Consider the following 25,575-nt stretch of genomic DNA (forward strand, 5'->3'; position numbering starts at 1 on the left):
AAGTAAGTCACATTGATAACCCAATACACAGTGCCCCATCTCCTGCCACTGATGCCCAAATAAAAGGCCGTATTTCATTTCATTTCATTTCGTTAGTGTGCTGTTTCATTAAACCACCTACTTTTAGAAAAAATAATACGGCCACATCTTTAAGTACTGGATTTCTGAGATTGTTGCCTCCAACTTTAGTACTTCTGTGCCAAATACTCAGCTAATGTAAATGGGTCGCTCTATTATAGCCAATATGTTACACTTACTGCAGCTGCCTTTCCTTGCCATTAAAGAGTTACTGAGAAATTCCAAATCTGAACATTTGTGTACTGGATGACATTTAAAATGGAGCATGCTAAGTTCCCACAAAAGGACAGCACTTAACAAAAGACGCCGCCTTTGTATCCTATTACCTATAGCATCCACAACTTGTTTCTGAATAGGTAATAATATGAACCAATTGCAAGAGCTGTAATAGCCTTTAGCATTTCAAGATGTGTCATCCACCGATGAACTGTGTGTCAGATTCCTGTTTGGGCTCTGATCCAGTGAAGTACTTCAGCACATGGGCAGTCCTGCTTATCTTCAACTGAGCTTCTTGCCTACTTGAAAGTTAGATGATGTACCTAAGTGCTTGATTGGATCAGGGCACTGGAGTAAACTGGTGTCACTCCTCTGAAATCCTGGAGCAATACTGACTTACATTAACTGAGAATTTTGCATTATGATTATGGACTAAGATCATCTGTCATTTCAGTAGCTATATGACCTGCTACAACAAACTTTGACATTTTCTTAGACAAGTTTTTACCTGTAATAATTTCAAGTGATATAACATAACTACAAATCATCTAATGTGACAATGTACCAAACACTACCGTACAGCATGTACTGATCTGATAATACATCAAATGCATGACAACATATAGCATTAGACATTGCACTCCACCAAGAACATTTAACAGCAACAGAATATCTTCTCTCAACTCCAATACAAAACGCAGCCAGCAGGATGATATCAAATGATGGCAGCTCTGCTTCTCATAAAAGGACCTTGGGGACTCCAAGGAGATTTGTGTATCTGCACTTCAACAGCATAGCAATGTGGAAATGTTAAAGTTAGTAAAGCAAACACTCCTCAAATGAGAAGGGCAACAGATGTCAGCCAGTATCACATGTCAGTAAACAGCAACAAGACAGAGGGTACTTTTCTTAGCACTTTTGTGAAAGCATCATGCTATCAGCTACAGCCGCATCTCAGCTGTTTGACTCTCTAAGTGGTGGTGCTTGTATGCGTGATTTAACTCCCACCAAGAGAGGATTTCCAACCATATGGAAATACTGTCCACTGAAGTCAGCTGAAAGAAAGTAGAAATGCTGCTGTATACTTATTGCAGCTTGAAAAGTAAAAAAAAATAAAAATCACACTCTCAAACTGATTGAAAGCTCATTCTGTGCTTGGCAGAGACAGACAAGCATTTATACTTCTCAGCTTTAATACAGAAGGATCATCCTTAGGGCAAAAGAGTAGTTGTGATTCATCCGCTTTTTACCCTTACTGCAAAGATTTCTGACAGTAAGGCCAAAATATGCTAACTAAAAAGGCACTCTTTGTACCATAAACACTAGCCACAAGGAACTGGACAGTGGCCATCAAATCACTGCCTTTTAATTTTTCTCTCTCATCTATATTTCTCTAAAGATTTCTGGTAAGAAGGCAGCTGACTCTATACAAAAGCCAGAGGCATTGCTGGTATCTTGGTGGTTTCATGCATGCCATATTGAATCTAACTTTATTATGCAAGGAAAAAAAACCTTTCAGTTAGGCAAAGATGGATTTCAGCATCAAAACACCAAAGGAAGAGGTAAAGGGACAGAGTTCTACTGCCAACTGACTGCTTTGAGTCCAGGCCTGGTTAGTTGGAAATATACTCCACAGTCATCGAACATCTTAGCTGCTTACGTGGAAAAAAGTTTGGTTCTCAGCAAGCAGCAGAGTCCACATCATGAACTGTCCATGACATCCCTTGGTAACTTTGCTGCCAGTCAGAAGTGAGAGAACAACAAATGAATGGACTGAAGATTTAGCTGTTTTCATCACTAGAATACTGTCTCTAACAGTAGGTATATAAGCTATGCACTGAAATTTAAAGTAATTTTTTTTATGGAGCACATGTCCTGTCAACTGAGACTGATGATATACACATCCAGAAGGAATTTTTAAAAAATCACTTAGATGAAGAGACCATACCCAGCCAAAACACTACTCAGAAAAGCAAAAGCTGTCACCCAGCCTTGCCCAAGGATGGTCTCTGCTAAACCTTGGCCTCAGACTGTACATGTACAAATTTGGAGCTTTTGAAGAAAAGGAAGGCAAGATCACAGCACCTTAACACACTCCTTGTGTACAGCATGGTGCCTAAGAACAACCATCTCCTTCCTCTGCCTTTCCAAAATCCTCTGATTTTGAAAAAAACCATCCCAACATGGCAGGAAGGCCTTTACTAAAAGGTGCATTAATTGGGTAAGGCAAGCTAACAAAATGATTAATCTGCTGCTCTCCTTCAATATTATGTTTACACAAGTTGATTATAGCACTTAATTACTAATTCACCCTGCTCAAAAACAAGAGTGCTTTAAATTTTTAATGAGATGAGGGAAGGCAACATTCCCTAACTCAACAGGGAGAAGTAATTTTATTTCCTCTTTTGATTTCCCAAGTTATTACCATTTCTAAGGAAAAAACTATCCCCTCCCTGATCTTTCACTCAGTTCTTGCTTTTGAAAATATGGAAAGCAACAAGACACTTGTATTAATTTCAATCCATGACCTGACAGGTAATGATTTGGAAGAGGAACAGAGGATCAGATCATCAACTGAAGCATGTCCATTGAAATAAGCGGAACAAAATTACGCCAGAGACTGATTCAGAAATGGAAATAGCCTAATCCCCTCCAGTTCTGTCAGCAGAAATGTTGAGTATGGCCCAGTACTATTTACAGGTGTTCTTATGAAATGTTGTCTATTCACAATTGCCAGTTGGTCCATTACCAAGGTTGTGGACTAACTGTTGCACTAAAGAACTTCTTCACATTCATGATGGTCTATAACATTTTCATTGTTAGGAGGTGAATACACTGAATATTGCATGCTCTTCCTGGCTGATCTTTATAAACCTTGTGTTATCTGTGGGTTTTGTTATTTGATTTCATCGTCTATGCTATACCACCCAACAACTTCCTTAGACAACTGAAAGGAGACGTCCATTAAATTAAGCATAATCAAGCAGTGCACAAACAAAACTCTTCCGAGTTCCTTTAGTACAGAGTTGGAAGTGAATCATTTCACCTGCACCACCACAACGTCAAACCCCTGTCTGTAATATATCTCCCTCATAGTTACGGCCTCTGTGTCCGTTATCTTGAAGACAAGCCAGGTGACCTTGACCCACATAGCTTCTAGGGCTGCTTCCAGGGATGCAAATTGTACCTAAGGGGTACTTCAACTTGCTCAGCTGCTACCGCTGCTAAATAATTCAGCTAATCCACATTAGGTAATTACTTAATACCGCTTTCTATAGAGTCCAGCTAACTTTTATGTACCTGCCATCTGCTTTATAAAAACAATGAAAAAGTTTTTCCCTCTCTTTTTGCGGAATATACCACCAACTTGCATAACAACCAAAACTAACAAAGAAAAGACTACACCTCCCTTAAAAGTCAATTTTATACCTGAAAAATCTTGTAGTCATGTAGACTCTAATTTCTAGCTCCACGTTTTACACCAAAAATGATTACAGAAAGCTGATTACAGAAAGTTACCAGTAAAGTGTATTCTAGTAAATCATACGAAATTTCTTCTCTTTCATATCGGACAGTAACAATAACCCACGTTAAGACAGCAAACCCAAAATAAATCTGGCAATCTGGTTTCATACAGGTAATTTTATTAATTGCTTTAATATGTAATTAAGGAATAGTCAGTGGGCTGCAGGATTTTATAAGGCAATAATCCTATTCCCTGGTGTACAGCTTTGTCCCAAGGAGTAGGTTATCCAAAAAAAAGAGCTGGATGACTGCCAAATCAAACAGCACCTTCTTCCCATTTTCAATTACATAGAAGTGAGGCAGAGTAACGAGGATATGCTGGAAACTTTGACATTTATTTATCGAACATTTTTACTGAGAAGGAATTGCTGGCTTGCTAAACCGGAAACTATATTTTTACTACAGAAACAATCACATAGAAAACCAGGATCCTGCTGCTCAGCATGAAAGGAATCACTAGAATCAATAAATTGACCCATCTAAGCCAGCAATGTTATTTCATTCAATGCAGCACATATTTCAAAAATCCAAAACCCAAAAATATAGTGTATATTTCAAAAATCCTTATGTCATACTATTTTACACAGCACTGTCTTCTTTGACTCAGCCAGGCTGTGTTACGGTTCATAGGCACAACAATCAAAACATAACAAAACCACTAAAAGAAAAAAGGTGTAGCATTTGTAGAGGCAAATGAAAAGATAACCCAAATTGCTAGAAGAAATTCAGAAGTTCTTCTCCCCTTTCCAGAGATTCTAGAGACTAAACAACCAAAAGATGAAATGAGGAATAACTCACCACACTACATGTTCTTTTTTCTTTTTGGATAGACCAATTGTTTTAATTCAGTTTTACCACAGAGGAGAAAAATGCAGAGAGAGTAAATGAAGAGGAAAATAGGGAAGTCAACATTCTTTGAAGCAACAACATATGGTGACCAGGCATGAGAGATGGAGGTTATAAATCTTTCCTTGACAGAATTACCTAAAGATGACATTGCAGCTTCAAGGGGCTTGAGCTTTTAAAACCACACCAGAATCTAGCAAACTAACCTGCATGGTTACAAATTTTGCAATAACCTTCATTTCCAGTGCTTCTTTGCAAAAGCTCAGCATACTGAGAATTTTGGTACTAATACAGATGTGGTCAATAGAAAGCATGAAAACCTTTACTCTACAAATCACTCAAAATAAGAATAAAAAGATAAGAGAATTAAGAATTAGAACAAAATGCTGCATCCTGCAAATAGTCACTGCTGTATTATAGAAGGGGAAAGGAGACAGGAGGTACATTGCTGCTTGTTTCTTTGTGAGAAGAAACTTATTCAGGGATACCAAAGGATAGAGGAAAAGCTCTTTTGTGTTCCAGCCACTATGGCCAATTGCCCAAGAAAGTGAAGGGTGAGAATCCTGTTGTCTCATGTACACTTCTGACTGGGTTCATCATACAGCGATATGTAGGTAAGCAAGCTGCCTGCCCTTGGAAAAACGATCCTCCAAAATGTCTCTGAAGCAGACACTTCCCCATTTCCAAATCCCAATGATGGAATGCCACAGGACTAAGCATCAGGATAGTACAGGAGAATGAGAGTAACAGCAACCATCACATCCACATACTTTACCCCTAAGGAAATACTATCCAATGCCAATGCGTTTCTTAACTGTAAGCTAAATAAAGCCTAACTCTAAATACTCTAAATACTATATAAGGTTACCATAGAGTTGGGTCTTCCCTAGATGACCCATCTTTTCTTTCGTCTATTGAAAAGTGATGCCCTGGTAGATTTTGAGGATCTTCTCTGTGTGCCCAGATTTTCTAAGTGAAGAGCAGATTGCTGGAGCAGTGGCTCTGACTTGGCTGCCCCATGCCCCAAAACCCCCACATTGACAGAATGCACAAGCAGGTCAACTCTAACAGCTAATGCACATTACATCCCCAAAGCATCAGATTTAGCATTCAGACACAAGACAGCCCTGCTCTGTAGGCTCACCAGCTCCCTGAAGCATCACTCACTGTGCACATGCTACACAGCACACATGCACACATTTCCATACGAGATTCCCTGACAGAAGCCTGGCAGCACTACTTCTATTGCTTATCACTAGTGGGTTTCACGTGTCTGTTCAGCAGCCGGTCCTTTTGTCAGCAGAGCATGTTAAAGCCAGACTAAGATTATCAGAAGTGATTTTGAGCAAACCCAAGAAAACCAGATAGCTTTTAAACATTTTGATTTTGACATTGAGTGGAAATGTCCAAAAATGATTCTGAGAAATGTGACCAAAATCACTGGGACAAATACAGTAAAAATTCTCCTTCAAACAAATATACACATAAGGAAAGAGGGTAAAAACCACACAATTTTCTCCATTACTATTAGACAGTTGCTCGTTGTTGCTCGCTGAGCAAACAACGAGCTTTGGAAAGCACAGTAATTAAGCACAAACCATCTATTTAGAGGACAGATAATAAATTCTGTTGTTTGCAGAGCCTACAACAATGCTGAATACTTGCAGCAACACCTTTAAGTAAGGTTTGTTTCAGAAGGTGTGGTAGAAAAATAAATGTAAGACAAGGCTATGGAACTGCAATGCTAGATATGCATTTACGTTCCCCCCTCCACCAAAAGACATTTGTTCAGTTTCTTGTTTCTTGATTTCATGTAGCTGAATTCTTTAAAAAATATTTTTACATAATCTAAAATATTTGCTGCATGATATAACTGATATTTCCACAGGTGGCACCTCTTTAACAACAATCTTCTGAACACACACTAAGCCAAAACACTTAGCAGGTGGTTTCTTCACACTGCAGAGATGTTGTGGCATCCTGGATACAATTCAGGGCCTCACCTGCCTCCCAGTGATCACCACAGGCAGTATGATGGAAACAAACATGCAACAAATGCCCAGTGGGATGTATAATAGCAGTAGTTTCCAAACTACTTTCCTGTTTTCTGTTTCAGAGATATCCCAGGGAAGCCCATGGGCTTGACCTGTAACTCAGTGAAACAAAAGGAAACTCTCCTGCTGACTAGCAAAACCCTTGGAAGCAGACCTTACACAAAGAGCTGCTGAAGCACTGAAAAAGGCAGAGGCTGCATTTGGGAAATCAGACTCCTTATGCAGTGCTGAGGCACTGGATTGAAATGTGTATTTATTCTTTTTCTTTATGTACTGGTATTAACTTATTTGATTCAAGCAAAGATGGGAAGGGAGCATAAGGAGTCATCAAATCCGGCTCCCGACAGTCACAGGTAAGCACTTAGGAGAAGTTTACTCCAGGAAGACCCACAGAATCTGCACTGTACTTATGACAAGCCAAAACATATTCCCACAGCCAAAGGGGCAGGAACCTCCTGACATATCATAACAGTAAAAGAGTAAACACTTTTTGAATTAAAAAGTCTGTGGCGTGACTGGTTCAAAGGATCCAGTTTCACTGAAAAAGATTTCTGAAGGAGTGTGCTATGCAGACTGACATATATGTACATATGTATAAAATATACATATCTGTTCTGACTTTATTGGACATGCTTCTGAAATATTTTTATATATCAGGGCAGGGTTAAAAACTAAAGGTAAATGAATATACCAAAATTATATAAAAACACATCACAGAAAATTTCACAGCATTAGATTTTTCTAATGGTTATGAAGACAGACTTAATAAAATCAGTTTTGAGATGTGCAGTTATTGCATAATAGTGCAAAACATCTTAACCTTGGAATGCAATATCTGTGTATTTGAAGGCAGAAGATTAGCGGAAGAGTAAGAATTAAATATGAAGTCCTGTCACCAAAAGTTGCTACTGAAATTACGTTTATCAAAACAAGTTCTCCTTACAAGCACTAGAATTATTAAATACAGATATATATTGTACTATGTATTTGTTGCAATGGGATTAACTTTAATGGAAAAATTCTTATGAAAGGAAACTGCTCTTCCTGCTAACCTATACTGCACTGTAGTATATTCACATTTGGAAAACTGCCAAACACAGCCCAGTTCCTCAGCTTATGTTGAGCTGTTCATTGCCTCCAGTGGAACTGTGTCAATCTAACTAGGTTGAGAAGCTGACCCCCTCTTCAGAAAATACATTCCGATAAGTTTTTGTGCAAAATTTCATATACAAATATCTGTGCCTCATAGGGACCATCTTGATAAATAATTTTGTCCAAGTGGATGCAGGGACACTGTTTAGTATCCTTGTGTAGCATGAGGAGAGGACATGTCTTATACCAGTGGAATTGCCAGGTGAAAAGACAAATATGATTTGGGGCATTCAGTCCCTTCTTCAGGTTTCTGTATACTACTGTTGTTTATATAAATGAGGCTAAGTCATGCATGCTTTGGCTGATCCACTGAACATAAAAGCCTTACTGCTACTTTTACAACTGTTAATGGATTGAAATAACATGAATAAACATGAAGTTCCATCCTCATTATTAACTCTGCATTCACTGTGGGCAAGACGAGGTATAGGTGTGTCATTTTTTACTGCATAAATAATGCTATGTTGTTTCTTATGTTTAACATTCCTCAATATGAAGGAAGGAAAGTAGAACAAATATAACTGAGATGAAAGTGTGACCTTCTCGCAGGATCGGAGCCCTGCCAAATTCCTTTTTTCATCTGTAAAATTACATGACCTAACTTCATAGACAGCAGCTTCTACTGCATGTCCCTACAGTCAAAAGACAAATGAATTTTCAATACACCTAAATAACATATGGAGTTAAAAAGAGGGTGGAGAGAAAGCGATGCTGGCTCTTGTCCGGCTGTGCAGAAGGTACAAACTTCTCCACTTGAATTAAAGTCTGTACATGGTGCCAAATGTCAAAGTATAAAATGCATTAAAACTGGGGGGGGGGGGGAAATCAGGTACTGCATACCTGTATAGACGCAAAATCCCCAGAAGCACAAGCTCCAAGAATAGCAGCACCCACCAAAACAGACTCCACTTCTTTGGACAGGACAACAGGCTTGCCTATAAAAGAAAAAGCCATGCCTCTGTTAGGAAGAATATAGCAGTACTGCACCAGTAGCACAGTAAATAATTAAAGCAAAAAATACAAAGAAAAAAGGAATCAAAAAGTACTTGAAAACCATGTTCACAACTCCATTCAGAGCTACAGTCTACTGTAGATTAATGTAAATCTCTCTGCTCTGTGGTTCCAGGCTCCAAGAAAAATGCAGAATTTAAATAAAACAATTTCAGCAAAATATTAATGCAGAACATGAAGCATACAAAAAACAATCCCCCAGATCTTTGACACTGGCTATTTATCTTAAAGGGCTTGGTATAAACCTGTTACCCACACCCTCCAAACCCACGTGCCTATTAAAAGTTGACCTCGAGGGGAAAACCGGGTGGTATCTTTTTTGTTTCTTTTGCAATGAACAAAAAAAAGATTGTTTGTGTTTGTTTTTAAATATATAGCCAACAAAGCCAGTCTGGTTTTGCTGGAAGACATGAAAATATGAGTAGTAAACTTTCACAAGCTGTGTATGAAATCGTAAGAGAAATCTTGTCTTCCAAATGGTGCAAGATATTCAAAAACAACATTAAAACACTGGAAAAACAAACAAACTCAATTATATTCTGAAGTAGAATTAAAAATTATTGTTTCATCACCCATGGGTACTGTCATGAACATAATTTCCCTTGGTTCACACAAAGTTTTCTAAGACCTGTATTATTAATGTAAAAAAAGCAAGAAAAAGAGTAATAAACAAATAAAAATTGGCCTGCTTTCTTAATTCTCCTTAAAAAACCTAAAACAATAGCATAAGTCTAAATACTTTTCTAGCTACACTTTAGATGTTCATCCTCACTAAGCCAACAAATTTAGTATTCCTACAGTATTTGGCACGTGTCTAAATTTCCATTACTGAGATAATTTCATTCAATGAATGGTGATGCAAACACAGTGGTGGGAGGAGGGCTTCCTTCTGTGAAGGGCCTCAATGATATGCCCCCAAAAATGCTGCTCCTGGGAGCCAACTGTAAGATTAGAAGGAGCTGAAATTTGGAGGAAGATCTAAAGGGAGCCAGGAACAACAACTACAGAGGAAAAGGCAAATACACACTTTTCAAAATAAGAAATAAAATTATTAGTATCAGAAACAATTATTGATACAAAGCAAATGCACCTTGCACCCCAAGCATCCACTTACATTATACTAACTTTGCACTGTTCCACCAGTGTAAAACTCCTTACAATCAACTTTCAATGACATAAAGGTGCCACAGTGGTCTTTATGCCATTTCTTCCTACAGTTAGCACAGGCAGAGTGACGGGGAAAGAAAGTAGATACAGTGAGACCTTGTTGCTTGATTGCTGGAATGACTACTAACAGCGAACTACTGTAATTACAGCATCCTTTAAATTTCTCTGACCAAACAAATCCACCTTAAAAACATTAGTGTAGGATCAGTCACCTGAGCATTCCTCCGGTTCAGATGGACCACAGTTCAGGACTTGGGTCAACTTCGAACAGATGCAGACAATCTAAAACTCAAGCTTACAGCTACACGGCTGTTTGCCAGGCATTGAAGCAGTAAGCAGTTTTCAGCATGCTCTAAAATTTACTGCACATTTCCCGCATCATCAGAATGAATACAGAATTCTTACTGGCAAACAAAAAGATCAAGATACTTTTTAAGTGGCCTGCAAAATTATCTATTGGATGTCTGCATGGCTGAGTCATGAGCATTTGCAGCTAACAATAATATATTCAGATTTTTTTCTTTTCGGGAAAGAATGGGGGATTGATCCTGGAATGTTAGTTATTTTATCTGATAGGCTCTAATGAGTTCAACACAACTGAGAGCATTTCAGTTAGATGAACTCTGACATCCCTTGTCAGTCACTGATTTTACAAATGGGGGAGAACTCCAGACTGCAAAAAGGCCTTTTTGTACTGAATTGTACTTGGCCATTAGTTACAGTCAAAGAACTTCTGATTACATTTTAATCAGAATACCTTTTCACAGATCTTTTATTTTATACATCATGAACCAGCATCCCAACTCTACACATAGCTGAAATTCACCTAAAACATTTGAGTTATATAAGGAAAAGCACGCACTTGACAACATCATTTTTCACAAACAGAAAGCGTCACTTTGACTACAATGTATTTAGTGAATTTTAAGGTCAATAGGCATTACGTTTTTTGCTTCTCTATTTCTGTTTTCATCTCAGGTAAGTACATAACGCATATTTTCATCTTCCCTCCTGCATCAAGGTTATGAAGCATGGTTTGATGTTAGGGCAAGTCAGATCTCCAGACCAAATGCCCCAAATCTGAGCCTTTAAACTTCATTCAAGACAGCTCAACTGGTCTTAATTTGAAATATGCCCAAAACACACATCATTCAAAGCTTCTCTGTAGTCCCTTAAACTAAATTTTGTTAGTTTTCCCACATTTTTTAAAGTATATTCAACTGACTCACAGGTGTGCTAAGATGTCCAACACACACAGGCTAAAGGGATACCAAAAATACCGTGCAAGCCTGACACCTCCTCTTGTAATGAACCACATACCCAGGACCTTCCACCCATTGGGAATTCTACAAAACCACATGCAACACCATGCAGGAGCAAGGATCCAGAAATTGTCCCCTAAACCATATTAATGATACAGACATGGAAGTAATTCAGAAAAGAATTGTTCTATATAATGGATACAATGTCCAGCATAAGCAGGAAGTGTCAGGAGAAGTCCAACAGAATTCAAACAGAATGAAGCTAATAGAGGTTTTAGTAAAACACATCTCATGCAAAACAGGCTCACAAAATGTACTGGGCATTATCCTCGTCTAACTAACTTCTTGTAATCTGACTGAATGGAATAATTTCTATAGAACATTTCAAGTAATTTTTAAAAATAAAAATCTGATAGTGAAAAACATCTCTGACAGGTAATTTATACATATTGGGTTTAAAAATTCCATACCAAGTTTTAGTATTTATTCAATCACACTTTCTTAAAAAACCTGTAAGTCTGAGATCCACAGATTAGAAATCATGCTGGAGGTTTCTCCAGAAGTCTGTTTTCTAACAATACGAAGTATGGAGCTTTGCTTGCACCGCATCTCTGTGTTATTCAAATGTCTTTAGATTTCAGGAAATCCAGTCTTGCAGGAAGTAACATTTCATTACACACTTTTTGGCCAACCAGCAAAATACAGTTCTATAGAAAGAAAGTATTTATTTTTCCAAAGACAAAGTATTTAGCCACCTAAAATAAAGTAGTTTACACTCCTTTCCCCGCACTTCCTCTAACTTACCAGTAATGTCAGCGTGCATCTGCACAAAGAGAGGGTTCTTGCTCAGCCCACCGCACAGAAACAGTGTGTTGATATGATGCCCTGCAGCCTGCATAGTTTCCAAAATATGTCTTGTTCCTAACTTCAAAAAGGGGAAAAAAAACCCAAAAAACAGATGAGCACAGGAGAGCAGCCACAGGAAGAGATCTTAAAGCACAATTTGCTAAAAAGAATGATACTACTAACCGCCCCTACCAGTAACCTGAGGGCTGGGAACAGACCTGCAGGGATATGGCCTCTGCTTAGCTTCCAGCCAGTAACAGGCATTGTAATTAAGAACTAGAAAAATCAAACAGATGGCACAAGGAATTGGGCAGTACATGGGCACAGCATATTGCAGTAAACATCCTGGGGCTGGCTGAAGGAGTGAAGACGTACCAGTACACAATAACACAGGGAAATGGGGCTTACAGGGAAGTACCGACAAGGGTGAAGACAGGGATTCAGAGAAGCCACAGAAATGGGCACCAGGAAAAATTGATGGCAGTGATAGGCAGCTGTTTGTGACCAAACGCAGCAGAGTACAGAAAACATTTCCAGATCCAGAACTAAAACCTACATGGCAAAGACATCCCCACCAAAAGCTTCTGTTTACTTTGTATAACAGCATCTGAAAATCAGTCTCAGTAAAGAGATTTCAATTCTGAAGCCAAATAGCAAAACAGAACAAAAAAGGAGCAAATAAAACCCTGTATTTTCTGTCTTTTCAGCAAAAAGGAAAACCTGAAGAATTTTGTATTGGCTTAACTATTTCTCTTGGCCTTTGCCCTATGCAAAATAAAATGTTCCATTTCATGCCAGGATTAATTGAAACATCTAAAATGTAGGCATATTTTTAAACTTTTCATTTACAGTTTCCATTCTGAGAAACTCAAACTAGAACAGCTCAGTCTTCCGCTCCACAAATGATGAAAGAAAATGCTTTGCCATTTTAAAAAAAATCTTTTCTCTTTTTGTTTGTTTCGCTTGCCTCCAACTACTCACTGAAGTCAACCTTCTCCCTCTTTCCTCTTGCAAGAACATTTTCCATTTCTTTGACAAATTATTCATCCAAAAATAATTCCCAGCTCTTGATAATACCTTGGAAGTTAATTTGAAGCTCAGGCTTGACAAAATGCCAAATTCAGGCCAAAATTTTGCCCAGGCTGATTCTTTGTAGGTAGATTCCCCACAAAACACAATCTGGTCAAAGTTTTCACAAACTGTTGTTTAAGTTTTCTCTATGCTATGCTGCAAGTTCATTAAGAGGTCTGCAGCCTGCAGTAAACCCCTCTTCAAATAAAAGCTACTGAAAATTGAAGCTAGCAGAGTTTCATCAGACCATGACTGGCACCACTCTGGATAGGCCTTCAAATGTATTTTGGTTTTTCAGGCAAGCGGTTATGAGGAACTTTAGCAGCTGCAACACCAGCTGACTAAATCCATCGCTTCCCTATTGACACAAAGGGCTAATTTCCAAATGACACAGCCACAATTTTAATTATGGAAAAATAAACTGCTCTAAAAAGAGTCTGTCTCCTCAGAACGGGCTTGACGGCCACAATTATATCTCTGATCATGTTCTCATCAGTCTAACTGTTGCATCACATTTTGCAATGAATAGTTAAAAGGATATTCTCTTTCGCTACTTCTGAAATTCAAATTTATTAACAACTTCTCTCACAACACACACACGTCAAAGACCCTGAGAAAGAACATGCTGTGAAAATTATTTTGTGTTTACCTGCCTGGAAAATTGTATTCACATAGCAATTTAAATTAAAGCCAGACTTATTTCACTGGAGGGTGGAGGGGGAACTAATTTAATCCTGGATTGGAGAAAATGCAAATTGAGGGGCTTCAAATGCAAATTTTATATGAAAAGAAAAAAGCGTCTCCTGCTGAAAAGAAAACTAGAGATTAACATTCTGTGGGCAGGCCTACACTTTTTACAAGATTTTTACTTAGATTTAAAGTCTATCTTGCACCCATTGAAGACAGCGAATGGTACAGGATTGGGGCGGTCCTGAACAAGAACTGTTTCCTGCAACAAAAGTGAAGCTAAAATTGGGAGTGACAGTGTATGGGAGGAAAATTAAATTTCCTAGGTATCAGATTAGCAGTTAGTAAATATATCAAGTCAAAACCAAGTCTACTCTGTCTACATTTAGTTACTGTTTCAACAGTGTTTTAAGAAAAATAAATTTCTGTTAACTTACAATGAAAACTACAGTATGGCCTTTTTATATTAAATCTCACAATCACTGCAATTAGCTATCAAAAATATATGCAGATGCTGAATTTAGTGTTCAACACAGTATTTGTGTCTTACAATAAAATTTGAGTTGTATCATATAATGAGATAATAGGTGACTTTCCCAGGATTTCCAGCAGAGAACTTTTCCACTTCGTTAGCACAATATAATAATGGAGCACCTGTTCGATACTGGAAAGTTTCTTTCAGGGGGCAGTATCAGTTGCTGGCATTGTTTAAACTCTCCTAGACATTCTTATTTAAATGGTGGGATTATACTGAAGCATCAGGTATAACCAAGCTACATTCATCTTAAAAAGGATCAAAACTCACAACAATGCATTCCAGGCTGGGGTTAAGTTCTCGTTATTTGCTGAAGAGGGAAGGTTAACATGTAAGATGTACAGTTCACAGTAAATTTACAGCAGCCACCCACCCTCTATATCCCAGATGGCTGACCCAGCCTAGCAAAGTTGTTGTTTAACCAGTAGAGGAGTTTGGAAGTTTTCCAACTGAACAGAGTTTTGTCAGGAAAACTCCCCAATTCATCAAACTGTTTATGTTTTGCAAAAACACCTCAAGTTCAACAAACTTTAAAGAAAAAAAAAAATTCACAAAAAGGATGTCAAAGGAACGCCGATTTCAGTCACCGAATGCCTGGGGATAGCACACCCCATTGAAAATACCCTACCAGACTTTCAAAACAATTTATTTGACCCAGGTTTTCACTTCAAAATAGAACTTCTTGTGAAATCCTGGGTTCCAGAGAAAATTAGGGCAGAAAAAAAAGTATTCCAATAAAATTACCCATCTCTGCATGTTAGCAAACATCGAGGACATTTTCGTGAAGATGGTCCCTCTGCCTGCTTTTACAGAAACACAGCCACGGGTGGGAAATGCTACGCACGAGACAACTGCTTGCCTTGCAGCAGGGAAACCGAGGGAGGAATGAGATCTGGTCTGTTCGGTCTGTAGCGTTATGAACTGAATCACAGACCCACTCTGACTCGCTGTGGTACAGAGTTCTGACTCATCTAACAGGCAAGCAGGGGAAATCCATGGAACAATCTGAAGCTGAGGCATTTTAGGGGAGCACAAGTTCCTTCATACAATTGCCAAAGCTTTTTTTTTTCCACCCTCTCAGCTTGACTCTAGACAGCCCATGCTGTTAACGCTGCCCCATATAGTATCAGCCTCTTTCCTCACATCTGCACTAGAGGCAAAAGCTCCATTTACAGAATTGCCATAAGGAGAAAACTTTTTAGGGGAACATTTTCTCCACAGTCTGTCAATTATCCTACAGTAGGGAGCAGTCACAAATGTGCGTAAACAATATCTTGCTCCTTTAAGAAGTCCATTAAGTGAATTCATCTATTATTAGAAATCTGTTTAGCAGAAGGGAATGATCAGTCTGCCACAGAACATGAGACAATTCATTTATTCTTTTATGCACTTAAAATGGCTTACAGCAATGGCTTGAATCGTGGCCAAGTAGATAAGGGCAAGTTCATCCAGACCCCGAGACAATGTTAGTCCAACAACCTGTGCGAAGATCAAAAAGAAAATGTACAAATCCAGCCATAGTAAAACTCTATTATTTTCTATGGTTTCTTGTTGTAGCAAGTTTTAAGTGCTAATTCTAAGCCCTACTTTTGTGAGCTGTACACATAATGTTATGTTAAACATGTTATTCCCGATCTGGGGAAGAACCACAAATAAAGAACAAACAGCATATTATATGGGATTAGAGATAGATTAACTCTGACAGTTTTATGTTATGACTCGGATATTGCTCGTGAATGTATTTAATGTAATAATATGAAGATGCTATTACATAAAAATAACTTTTTAAAAGCATTTCTCCCCCTCCCTTCCAAGCACCCTAACACTGAAACACAATTAATAATTAAAGACTATATCTTAACCTCCTTTACTCTGACATAAACCAATACTGCACTGTAGTTGCTCTGGATTAACATCAGCATAGGCAAGACCTGAATGCAGCCATAATTGTGGCAGAAAAAATGTGTTGCTATTACCAGTATTTGCATACAGCCATCATACCAAGGAAATTCTGATTCTGCTGCAGCATATATTTCTTTCATAAAATAATACATGTATTATTAGGACCCAAAAATATATAAGCCATCCATTTTTTTTTAATGTTTCCCTCATTCGTGGTTTAAAACATGTTGCAGTGCTTAAGCCTACCCTTTCCTATCTCAACCTCAAATACAGCAGATTTTGGTGCTGGTGAGTAGCTTGAGATGCTCACTTCAAGGACAATATGCCATTTTGAAGTACATTTTTGCATTAATCACCAGGTATTCTGATATTATCAAATTATACCCTTATGATATTCTTCTGTTATAGTTCTGCACAGTTAACATCCTGGCTTGTGACTTAGCCGATCTACCACCATGAAGTTCAGTGAAGAGAAACATCTAAACATTTAAAGATGGGCTGAAAATCTCCCCAGCAGAGGCTCTCTGGTGAGCTTCCAAACGCTGCTCTTTCTGGTCCCAGATTGCAATGCTCTGAAAATTTCTTTGTACAGAACACAATATTTCAATCCCTTTAAGTTCCAAAAGCAGCAATTTTAAAACCACAAGCCAGAATCAGATCAGGTTTACCTTTGAACAAAGATGTATGAAGCACCATGGTTGCATATTTCCAATCATAAGAGCATCTATGCCCATTTTTAACAATAACCAGAGGAGCTTTTCAGTTTCTGTTGAAATTTACTACCCAACAACTCTAATACAGCACATTTACTGAACATTTATCTGTTTAAATCAAGCAATCTCTCCTCAGAATATTCCAGTCCTTTCCCAGACAGGCATACCCAAATTTGTATTGAAATTCTTTTCAACAGATATGCAAAATTCTGTAGACAGGTGAGTTAACAGCAAGTGCTGCTAGTCAGTGCTCTGAAATGTGATTCCTAGGAAAGGTACTGCGACACATACAACACTCCTCATATTTTTAGAAAATAAATGTGGCTGTAGTGACATCTCAACTACAATGATCTCTGGTTTTCTACTGAAACATTAGCACACTTCAAAATGCAGCAAGAAACACAAATCCTATGGGATAGTTTAAATAGCTAAGGAGAAGCATGCTCAAAATTGAAAAAAAGCTCCTTCCAAGCTTTTTTTTTTTTTACCCTGTATTGACCTTTTTGCAAAGACAGGCTGTTTCTTACCATGCCCTTTAGTGTCAGATCTGTTAAGGGAGATCTGTTACCATGGAAATCTGGCCAAACATGTAAATCAACAGTGAGGAAACCCACAGGCAAAGATTTCTTAATCAGATCCAGGTGACTGTTCAAGTATGTATATATACTGTGAGCACTAGAAGAAAAACAAGTTGGAAAAAGAGTGGGGGAGGTTATTCATCAAACATAAAACATTTGTACCACCATCAAATGCAGGAAACCCATCAAAGAATGCCAAATCCCAAATTTAAAACAAAGGGGGAGAAAGGCAAAAACGACCCATGGCATTGCAGGGTGTAGGCAGTGGGGATGTCTATCTGCACGTCCATTCAGCAGGCCATCTGAATTGCTTGATCCCACAGGATGAGGGGAGATAATGGCAGTTTGTGATCTTGAGTTTGTACATTGACTCCTACGGGTCCCTAGATGAGCCAGAGCTGTTCGATATTTTGGGGGCTGATGATGCTTGTCTCTAACAGAAAGGTGCTGACACTGTGAAAGAGAAAGCTAGAGGAAAGAAAGCTGAGAGAGAGGAATAAGGAGAGTTCCAGACAGAAATGAAAATCAAATTCCTTTACAAATGTTTAAAAATTTCTCTGATTAATCAATAGCACTGGACTTAGAGCTTTCCTTTTTTAAACCATAATTATTTCAGTGTGTGTTATGATTAAAATGCAGCACTAAGGGTGGAGGACAGAAAGCAAGTGGCTGCTATTTTAGGGAGGAGCTAAACATGGGCCTAAATATGATTGTATCTAAGTTCGGATACTACACCCAACTCCGCAATATCCAACAGACTCTTTCCTGGACCAAGAGTAATCTTAGGACTAACGGTGAATTCTTCAGTGCTTTGGCTTGCAATTACTCTAGTGACATTCCATTTAAAAAATGTTGCAGTTATGCTCAGTATATTTTTTTCAAACACTCATACTATCATAAACAGATTCATATATATTTTTCAACTCCTTGGAAATCTCCAGGTGGGGCATTTAATTCTAGACATGTGGGTCAATAACAGCATCTAACCCTAATTACAATTGATTAGTCATTGTCTCATCCACTGTAGACCCAAACAGTGATATTCATTTAGCCTCTACATGTATATTCAATCATGCACTAATGAGATCCCTAAGGGAATTTGGCATATGCTTTACTAGTTTGACTTCTGACCTGCTAGCAGCTGTATATTTATACTTTGCGTTCAACCATTCAGCTGCATGTTTTTTCAATTATACCTTACCATGTGTATGCTATCAGAGGATATCATTCAAAATGAAGTACACTTGGAAGACATTAAAATAACTAATTCACATCATTATTCATGTACTTTAAAATGTACTTTATGTGTCTTCCTGGACCCAAATTATGATAATTTTGAGGTCACAATCATTTTTTCCCCCTTGTTATAAAAGTGGCCCTATTTTCTACATCCCTAAAGACTGCACTATAAGCAGTACATGCTAAGGACAAGGTCATTTTATTTCCAGTCTAAATCATGGCTTGACTGTTGCGAAGGAAAAGAAAGGAAAGCTTCACTCAACCACAGACCTACCAGACATCCCAGCTTCTATCTGTTCTCCATGTTGCTTGATCACTCTCGCAAGGATTAGCCATTCATGCAGCTCTGACAGAACACAAGGACTGTACAAAAAAGGCTGAAGTTCAGCCAAATATGCTTAAGACCCACATAACCTTGGAATTACACTTTTTTTCCACACGTTTTACTTTTTTTTTCTACACATAGATATGGGTTCAAGGCACTACATTTGGACTGAGGGACTGGCAAAATCCTTCAAACACTTGCCGGTTCCAGTTTCTACCAAGTTTGTGTTATATGTAGTATTACACCATCAGCTCTCTGGAGCTTTTTCTATTCAATTCTATGAGAAGGTATCAGTAGCAGCTGGATCTGACTTGCAGAGTTGAGCACAAGCTATTGCTATTAAAAAAGGACTATGTTGAAAGTGGAGAATAAGAAATCAATGCAAGTTTGCCCAGGGTTATGTTCAGATTAGGGACATAACTTCAGAAAGCAACAAGAAGTTAGTATTTAATCTGTTCAGGAATCCTGGAAGATGACAGCAGGTATCTTTCAGGAACAAATCTAAAAATTTTAGATTTCTAAATCTAAAAAAAAGGGCTCTAAAACATCTAGAGGTACATAGAACTGTCGAATATGATTATTATGTTCTGCTTAAAAGATCTCAGAATTGTTGATAGATAATGTGTGTGTCACTTCACCACTTTTTTTCCAGGACCTATCTCTTTAGATGGGGAAATGGCATTGAGAAGTGAAACAAAGGCAATTCTGTCCTAAAACATAGCACTACTCAAAGCGCCAAAGGGCATATAATCTTTGCTGTCAAACAGTTAGAAACTGTGATTCTAAGAAACAGAAGTATTTAAACATTAAAGCATAAATGATTATATTATTTCTTTTTTTTATTTCCTACTATAGCCTACCTATACTGGATTTTACCGTATCAGTAATGGCTAGGTGTCAAGCCTACACAATGCATAGATTGAAGACCAAATGTTCTATCTACAAAGCAATTTCTGCATGAAAGACACCAAGTTTTGTTGTTGCTCACAGAGTATGCCAATTAGTTAGCCCAACTGCTAAATTTACAGCTGTCCAGACAATCCTCATGTAATTCCACCCTCTCCACTTCCAGTAAAAGAAGAGAAAAGAGAATATAGGAATAGTACTGGGAGGGTTGCACAAGACTGATCTTCGGCATAAGTGGTCAGTAGAAGCTGGTTTCTTAGAAGTCTTCGCACCCTAACAAGTTACCACAAATTACTGAAACAGTGATAAACGCAGCTTGCAAACTCTTGCTCCTGGTATAGGCAAAGGAACAGAAGTCTGCACAGTAAAGCTTCCGAGATCAGCTGCTCAGCAGGCAGTTTGCCATTGCTGAACCTTCTTATTAGCAGTGTTGGGAGCCTGGGAGAAAGGAAAGACAGGCTTGGGAAGGTAGAAGTAGGTGATAGGCAGCAGCAAGTAAGAGGCACGGATTTGTGACCTCAGATGTTTTTTAATGATCCAGACATGCATGTGCTTTTTGTCACTACAAAACCAGCCCAACTCTCCACAGTGTTGCACCTAGCATGGGAAGTAAAGGTAATATGCAATTGCACACCTAAGTATGGAATTCTCATTTTGTTTTCTTTCGATGACCATTTACAATGGCTGAACAGATATAAATTCCTACACCCACACAGAGAATACATTAAACATAATAAACCAGATTCTTTGAAATATTCTGCTGAGATTTCCAGGCAAATAATTTATCATCATCACCAACAATCCCCCAAAAGAAGAAACTATGTTCTTATTAAGTATATGACTTAATGTAAGTAAACTCATAATCCAAAGTTTGGGCCAACACTGTTCACTAAAAAAATGCCTCATACTTGTATAGCTACTGCTACTAGTCCCTGTGATAAGGCTGAAGCTTGTGCTCCATGTGTAGAAAGAAATGAAGAAATAAGGAGAAAAATTCAGTTCAAATTGCAAAGTTCCTTATTTTTGTTTGTTCAAATTAAATTCTTTAAATTTAACCAATATTTGAGAAGGATAGGGAGAAAGGGGATGGGGGAATTAGTAAGAGACTTGTTTACTAAATTTATAGCTATCCAAACATTGCATTAGGAGACTAATATCTGGAAAGCATTATAAAAATACCATTGAGCAAATTAACTTTATAAAATATTATCATCCTTTTTATAAATTTTATAACCCTTTTTATAAAATATTATAACCCTTTTTACCAATGCTATCCTCCACAGTTTTACTAACTGCAGGAGACTCAAATCCAAAGTTATGACACCATACACTCAAATAACATGGAGTTCTATTCCCGATATTCTGTATTTAGTGTCCTATTCACATCACAATCCAAGCTTTTTGCACTATGAAATCAGTTGTGGTCAGTCAGTTCAGTATCAGACCTAGTATAGACAAGCAGGCTACTCTATACTCGTTTTTCCAACACAAAAAAAATGGTTTATCCTGGCATTACAGACTAAACTAATTGTTTGTCTTATGCTTGTGCTTCATATGGGGGCACCGGAAAAATGTCCTGGAAGCCAAAAATTTGAAAAAAACCCCAGATCAATCCTTATTGCAAACATACACAGATGCATTTATTTCCTGATTTCCTTTTTTAAAGAACAATAAAGAGAATTCTAGGAAGCATGAATCTATTTCATATTGAGTGAAGTCCAATACATTTCTGGGAATCCTGGTCAAGTTCTTAACAAACAAGTAAGGCATTGGGCACTACAGAGCATGGAAGGGTCATCCAGAGAAACCAGGTAGCTTTATCCCCCCAGGGAGGACTGAAAATAACTGTATAACTGCATGCGCTTAATACATCAGGCCTGACCCTTGCCTTTTAGACCAGAGTGATAAACTGAAGATAAAATGCCAAGTTTGCTGGTTTTTTTCTTTAATCTAAGGAGGAAAAAGAAATTAAGAGAGAATCAAATTTTCATCCAGTGTACCTAACCCTTCAGCTAAGATCTCTCTGGGAGTGACATGAACCATCTTAAAAGGAATCCAAGCCAAAATAGCTTGAGAAACTCCAGATCTGACAGAAGTGTCTGGACTGTCTTCATCTACTTCTAAAGCAGACCAAACTAAAATTCCTCTTCGTGCACAGCCTCCTGCTTAAGGAATCCTGGAGTAACCTCCAATTCACTCCTAAGTCTTAAGTTTTGTCTGAAAATTCATCCTAGGTTTCTCTGTTCTATTTGTGCTGCCATGCAGGAGTTTTTCATACAGTGGCTATACTTTCCTTTAGATGACTGTTGCAAAAATATTGAATAATGTATTCCTAATTAAGCTATATCTCATCCTTGGTGCTTAATACAAATTAAGACAGATCGTTAGCCCAAGGCATAAAGGTCTGCTGAACAGGGCTGATGCTATGGTATCAAGAAATACCCTGAGCTGAATATAAAAGTTGAAAAGCAGAAAGTTAGTATCACCACTTAGATATGCCGAAGGTATCTGAGGGGAGTTTAAAGCTTTCATATTTGAGCAATCACCTGGCAAGCCTTTGTAAATACTTCCAACCCACTATGAACAGTTAATTCCCCTGTTTCAGAGTAAGGATACAGCAGTGCAATTCTGCACTGCTGGGAATACAGCATATCATCAATTTGTAAGGCAGGTATGTGATAAAGGAATAAGAACAGTGACCTGGCTGCAGCTTTTGACTGTAGTTCTGGGAAGGCGACATGACCTCGGACCACATGATCTATCTGAAAAAGAGGAAAGCAACATTTTTGGGAGGATTACATCTTAAAAATTCAGTTCCGGAAAAGGGTAATGCAGTGTCATAACTTTAAAAAGACAAGAGAGCTTCTAAATTACTTATGAGGTGTTAAGTCCTAGTCCCAGTGAAGCCAATGGCAAAACTCCCACTGACATTACTGGATTGAGGATTTGGCTTAAAAACAGTAAGAAAAAACAACCAGTGCTGCACCAAAAATAGGCAAAATGCTAAGCATGCAGCTCCTCAGACAGAAGAGCAAGCTGAAAGGATGACTTTTTTCCTGTCCAACACTACCCGAGAGCATGTCCTCTAGTCTTTCCCATTCTCTTGCATGCATACCCTCATTGGAATTCTACCAGGAGCATCTTCTTGGCCCAAATCCCTACATCTTTCTAGATCACACTGTTATAATAAAACACGAGGTGTGTTGTTGTCCTGATAGATGATCTGTATGTTCATTGCGGGAAACAAAATGTATACCCTGACAAGCAATTATTGCTATAAAAAAAGATCAATATAGGCTCTGTCTTATACTAAATTTATAAATCAGCTTGTCCTTTCACTCCAGAGTGGCTACCATTATTCACAAAACAAAGTATCAGGTAGAATAACACGGGCTTTTAAGACAATAATTGAGCAGGTTTTGTGGCCTCTTGATAATATCCCATCAGAGGTGACAGTAAAAGCTAAGGAGGCAAACCTAGAGCTACGCAAAAGCACTGAGTATATTTGGCAACACCTATTGGCAGCAAACCACATTAGGTATTTAATTTTTAACAGCAGAAGTCTAGCCCTTAATCAGTGTACAAAAACATATAATGAAGCGTACACATCTGAACCTAGCAATAAAAATAGTGCATGCCTGTTCTTTCTGAGATTTGCATCAAAGACAAAACTCAAACATGTGCAGGCATTAGAAACAAAGCTCAGGCCTGAATTTTGCAATCTTACATAATCTCTTTAGAACATAGGAGCAGCTCATAAATTCAGAAATAAATCTGTAAATAAATAGCACATATACATGTGTGCGATGAAAACACTTTACACAAAAATGTTACAGAAGTTATGAAGTTAGTTATTTCAATGCCCTTAATTCAAGACATGGCCACATGAGGGTTGCATCTAGAAACCCTTTTCTGCTATTCTTTATTTTACAGTTTGTAATGATGTCGTGCCATCCTTTGTCTCTGTTGTGCAATATCTTTATTCATATAAATTTTGCAAATCCAGTGCAAAAGCCCATCTAATACACAAACAAACAAGTTTTTTCAAAATAAGCGGAGTTCTTAATTCTTCATTTGTACTCTATCTGAACCAGTTTTCAAAATCCAACAGACTTTTTTCACAGCTGTATCAATAAAAAAATTAATTAGAGATTTTTAAAGAGAAGTGTATCAGTTTTACTTTTAAGAAGTTCAACAGACTGTTCAAATTTCATGAAAAGAATTCACCTTTGGGCATAGATCAAGCAATGAAAAGAATCCCAAAACATGTCCATTTTTTTTTATTTTCAGAAAGCTTGAAGTATGAGAAAGCAGGATCTTAAAAAGACTACAGCTTTAAAATTACAAAGATAATGAATGCAACCTATCCTCCATACAGTGCACATACACTGTTTCCTCCTATGGCTCCCTAGTGTTTTCTGTACGTACAACCTCAAGAAAACCACATGAGATATTCTAAGAATGTTTTAATAAGACAGCTTCCCGAATATACCTAACAGTACTTAAAGCTGACTTTTGCTATGGGTCCTAACAAGTCTATACATTTTTTCCAGCAATTTCTTTCATGACTCAGGAACATCTTGTTCTCTGATACTAGAATGGATAGGATTTTTAACTCTCACGGTACATTTTAAGTGTGGAACCACCCTGAGCCAGCCAAGAAAAAACACCGACTTGCTGTATCCTCTCTAGAGCTTAGTTAAGTGTCTTTACCCAGTTTGGATTAAGCACACAGAGACTTCTCCTCTCAAAAGTGTTCTTACAAAGAAACACACAAGATTTGCCACTTTCCTTTTAAAGTGGTGGTGTTACGAGCAGTAATTTAATTTTACTTCTGGTTGTAGCGGTTACCTATAAAATGGGACACTTTGGTTCTCGCCCCATCTTGACCCGAAAAATTTAAAGCACACACATCCCACCTGCTACGAGAGCACTTTAGCTATGAGGCTAAGGATGGGTTGGAGATGGGAAGGGAAGCAGAGGCTGCAGGAGAGGAAGAGGGATAACTCTCCCACTGAAGCTGTGACGCTGTACAGAGAGGAATGTCAGATTCACCAGGCCAAGGAGAGAGCACAGGAGGGAACACCAATTCATAGCTCAATGCTTAGGGTGTGTCTGGGCTTCCTGATCCAGGATTATTTGTTTCTCACGCAGTGACTGTTTCATATGGAATGCATAAATGCAGTGATGCCCCAATCTACTACTTCCTGGACATGTACTATGATCGCTAGGCTTTTAAAAAGGTGGGTGGTGCTAGGTCTGAGTAAGACAGCAATTACACCTGCAATTTGTGAAAGGCCAAATCCACCTGTGTGTTTGCTGAGCTTACAGAGGATACCCACAGGACTAGGCCCGCCTCCTGTAGTTTCTCAAGAGGAGCTTGGCACCTCACCCCTAAGGGCAGTCAGTATTTCTACAGACTGAGCAGGGAGACACGAAAGGAGCTTTAGAAGCTTCCAAGG

The 25,575-nt window shown here is 38.2% G+C and overlaps 1 protein-coding gene across 8 annotated transcripts in view; it reads right to left on the reverse strand.

The window, feature by feature from the left end:
- FGGY (FGGY carbohydrate kinase domain containing) overlaps positions 1–25,575 on the reverse strand; it is a 145,805-nt gene that overhangs the window by 20,905 nt on the left and 99,325 nt on the right. For 6 of the 8 annotated variants that reach the window (XM_076340061.1, XM_076340055.1, XM_076340056.1 and 3 more), the window contains 5 exons: positions 22,814–22,875; positions 17,593–17,740; positions 15,855–15,929; positions 12,116–12,236; positions 8,712–8,806 (listed from right to left, as the gene is read on the reverse strand). In XM_076340061.1, the coding sequence (XP_076196176.1) occupies positions 8,712–8,806; positions 12,116–12,236; positions 15,855–15,929; positions 17,593–17,740; positions 22,814–22,875 (501 nt within the window). Of the gene's footprint in view, positions 1–8,711; positions 8,807–12,115; positions 12,237–15,818; positions 15,930–17,592; positions 17,741–22,813; positions 22,876–25,575 lie in introns of those variants that run through there. The other 2 variants (XM_076340057.1, XM_076340059.1) reach the window with 2 other exon arrangements.

Source organism: Aptenodytes patagonicus, chromosome 5, assembly GCF_965638725.1.
Source record: "Aptenodytes patagonicus chromosome 5, bAptPat1.pri.cur, whole genome shotgun sequence".
Lineage (NCBI taxonomy): Eukaryota > Metazoa > Chordata > Aves > Sphenisciformes > Spheniscidae > Aptenodytes > Aptenodytes patagonicus.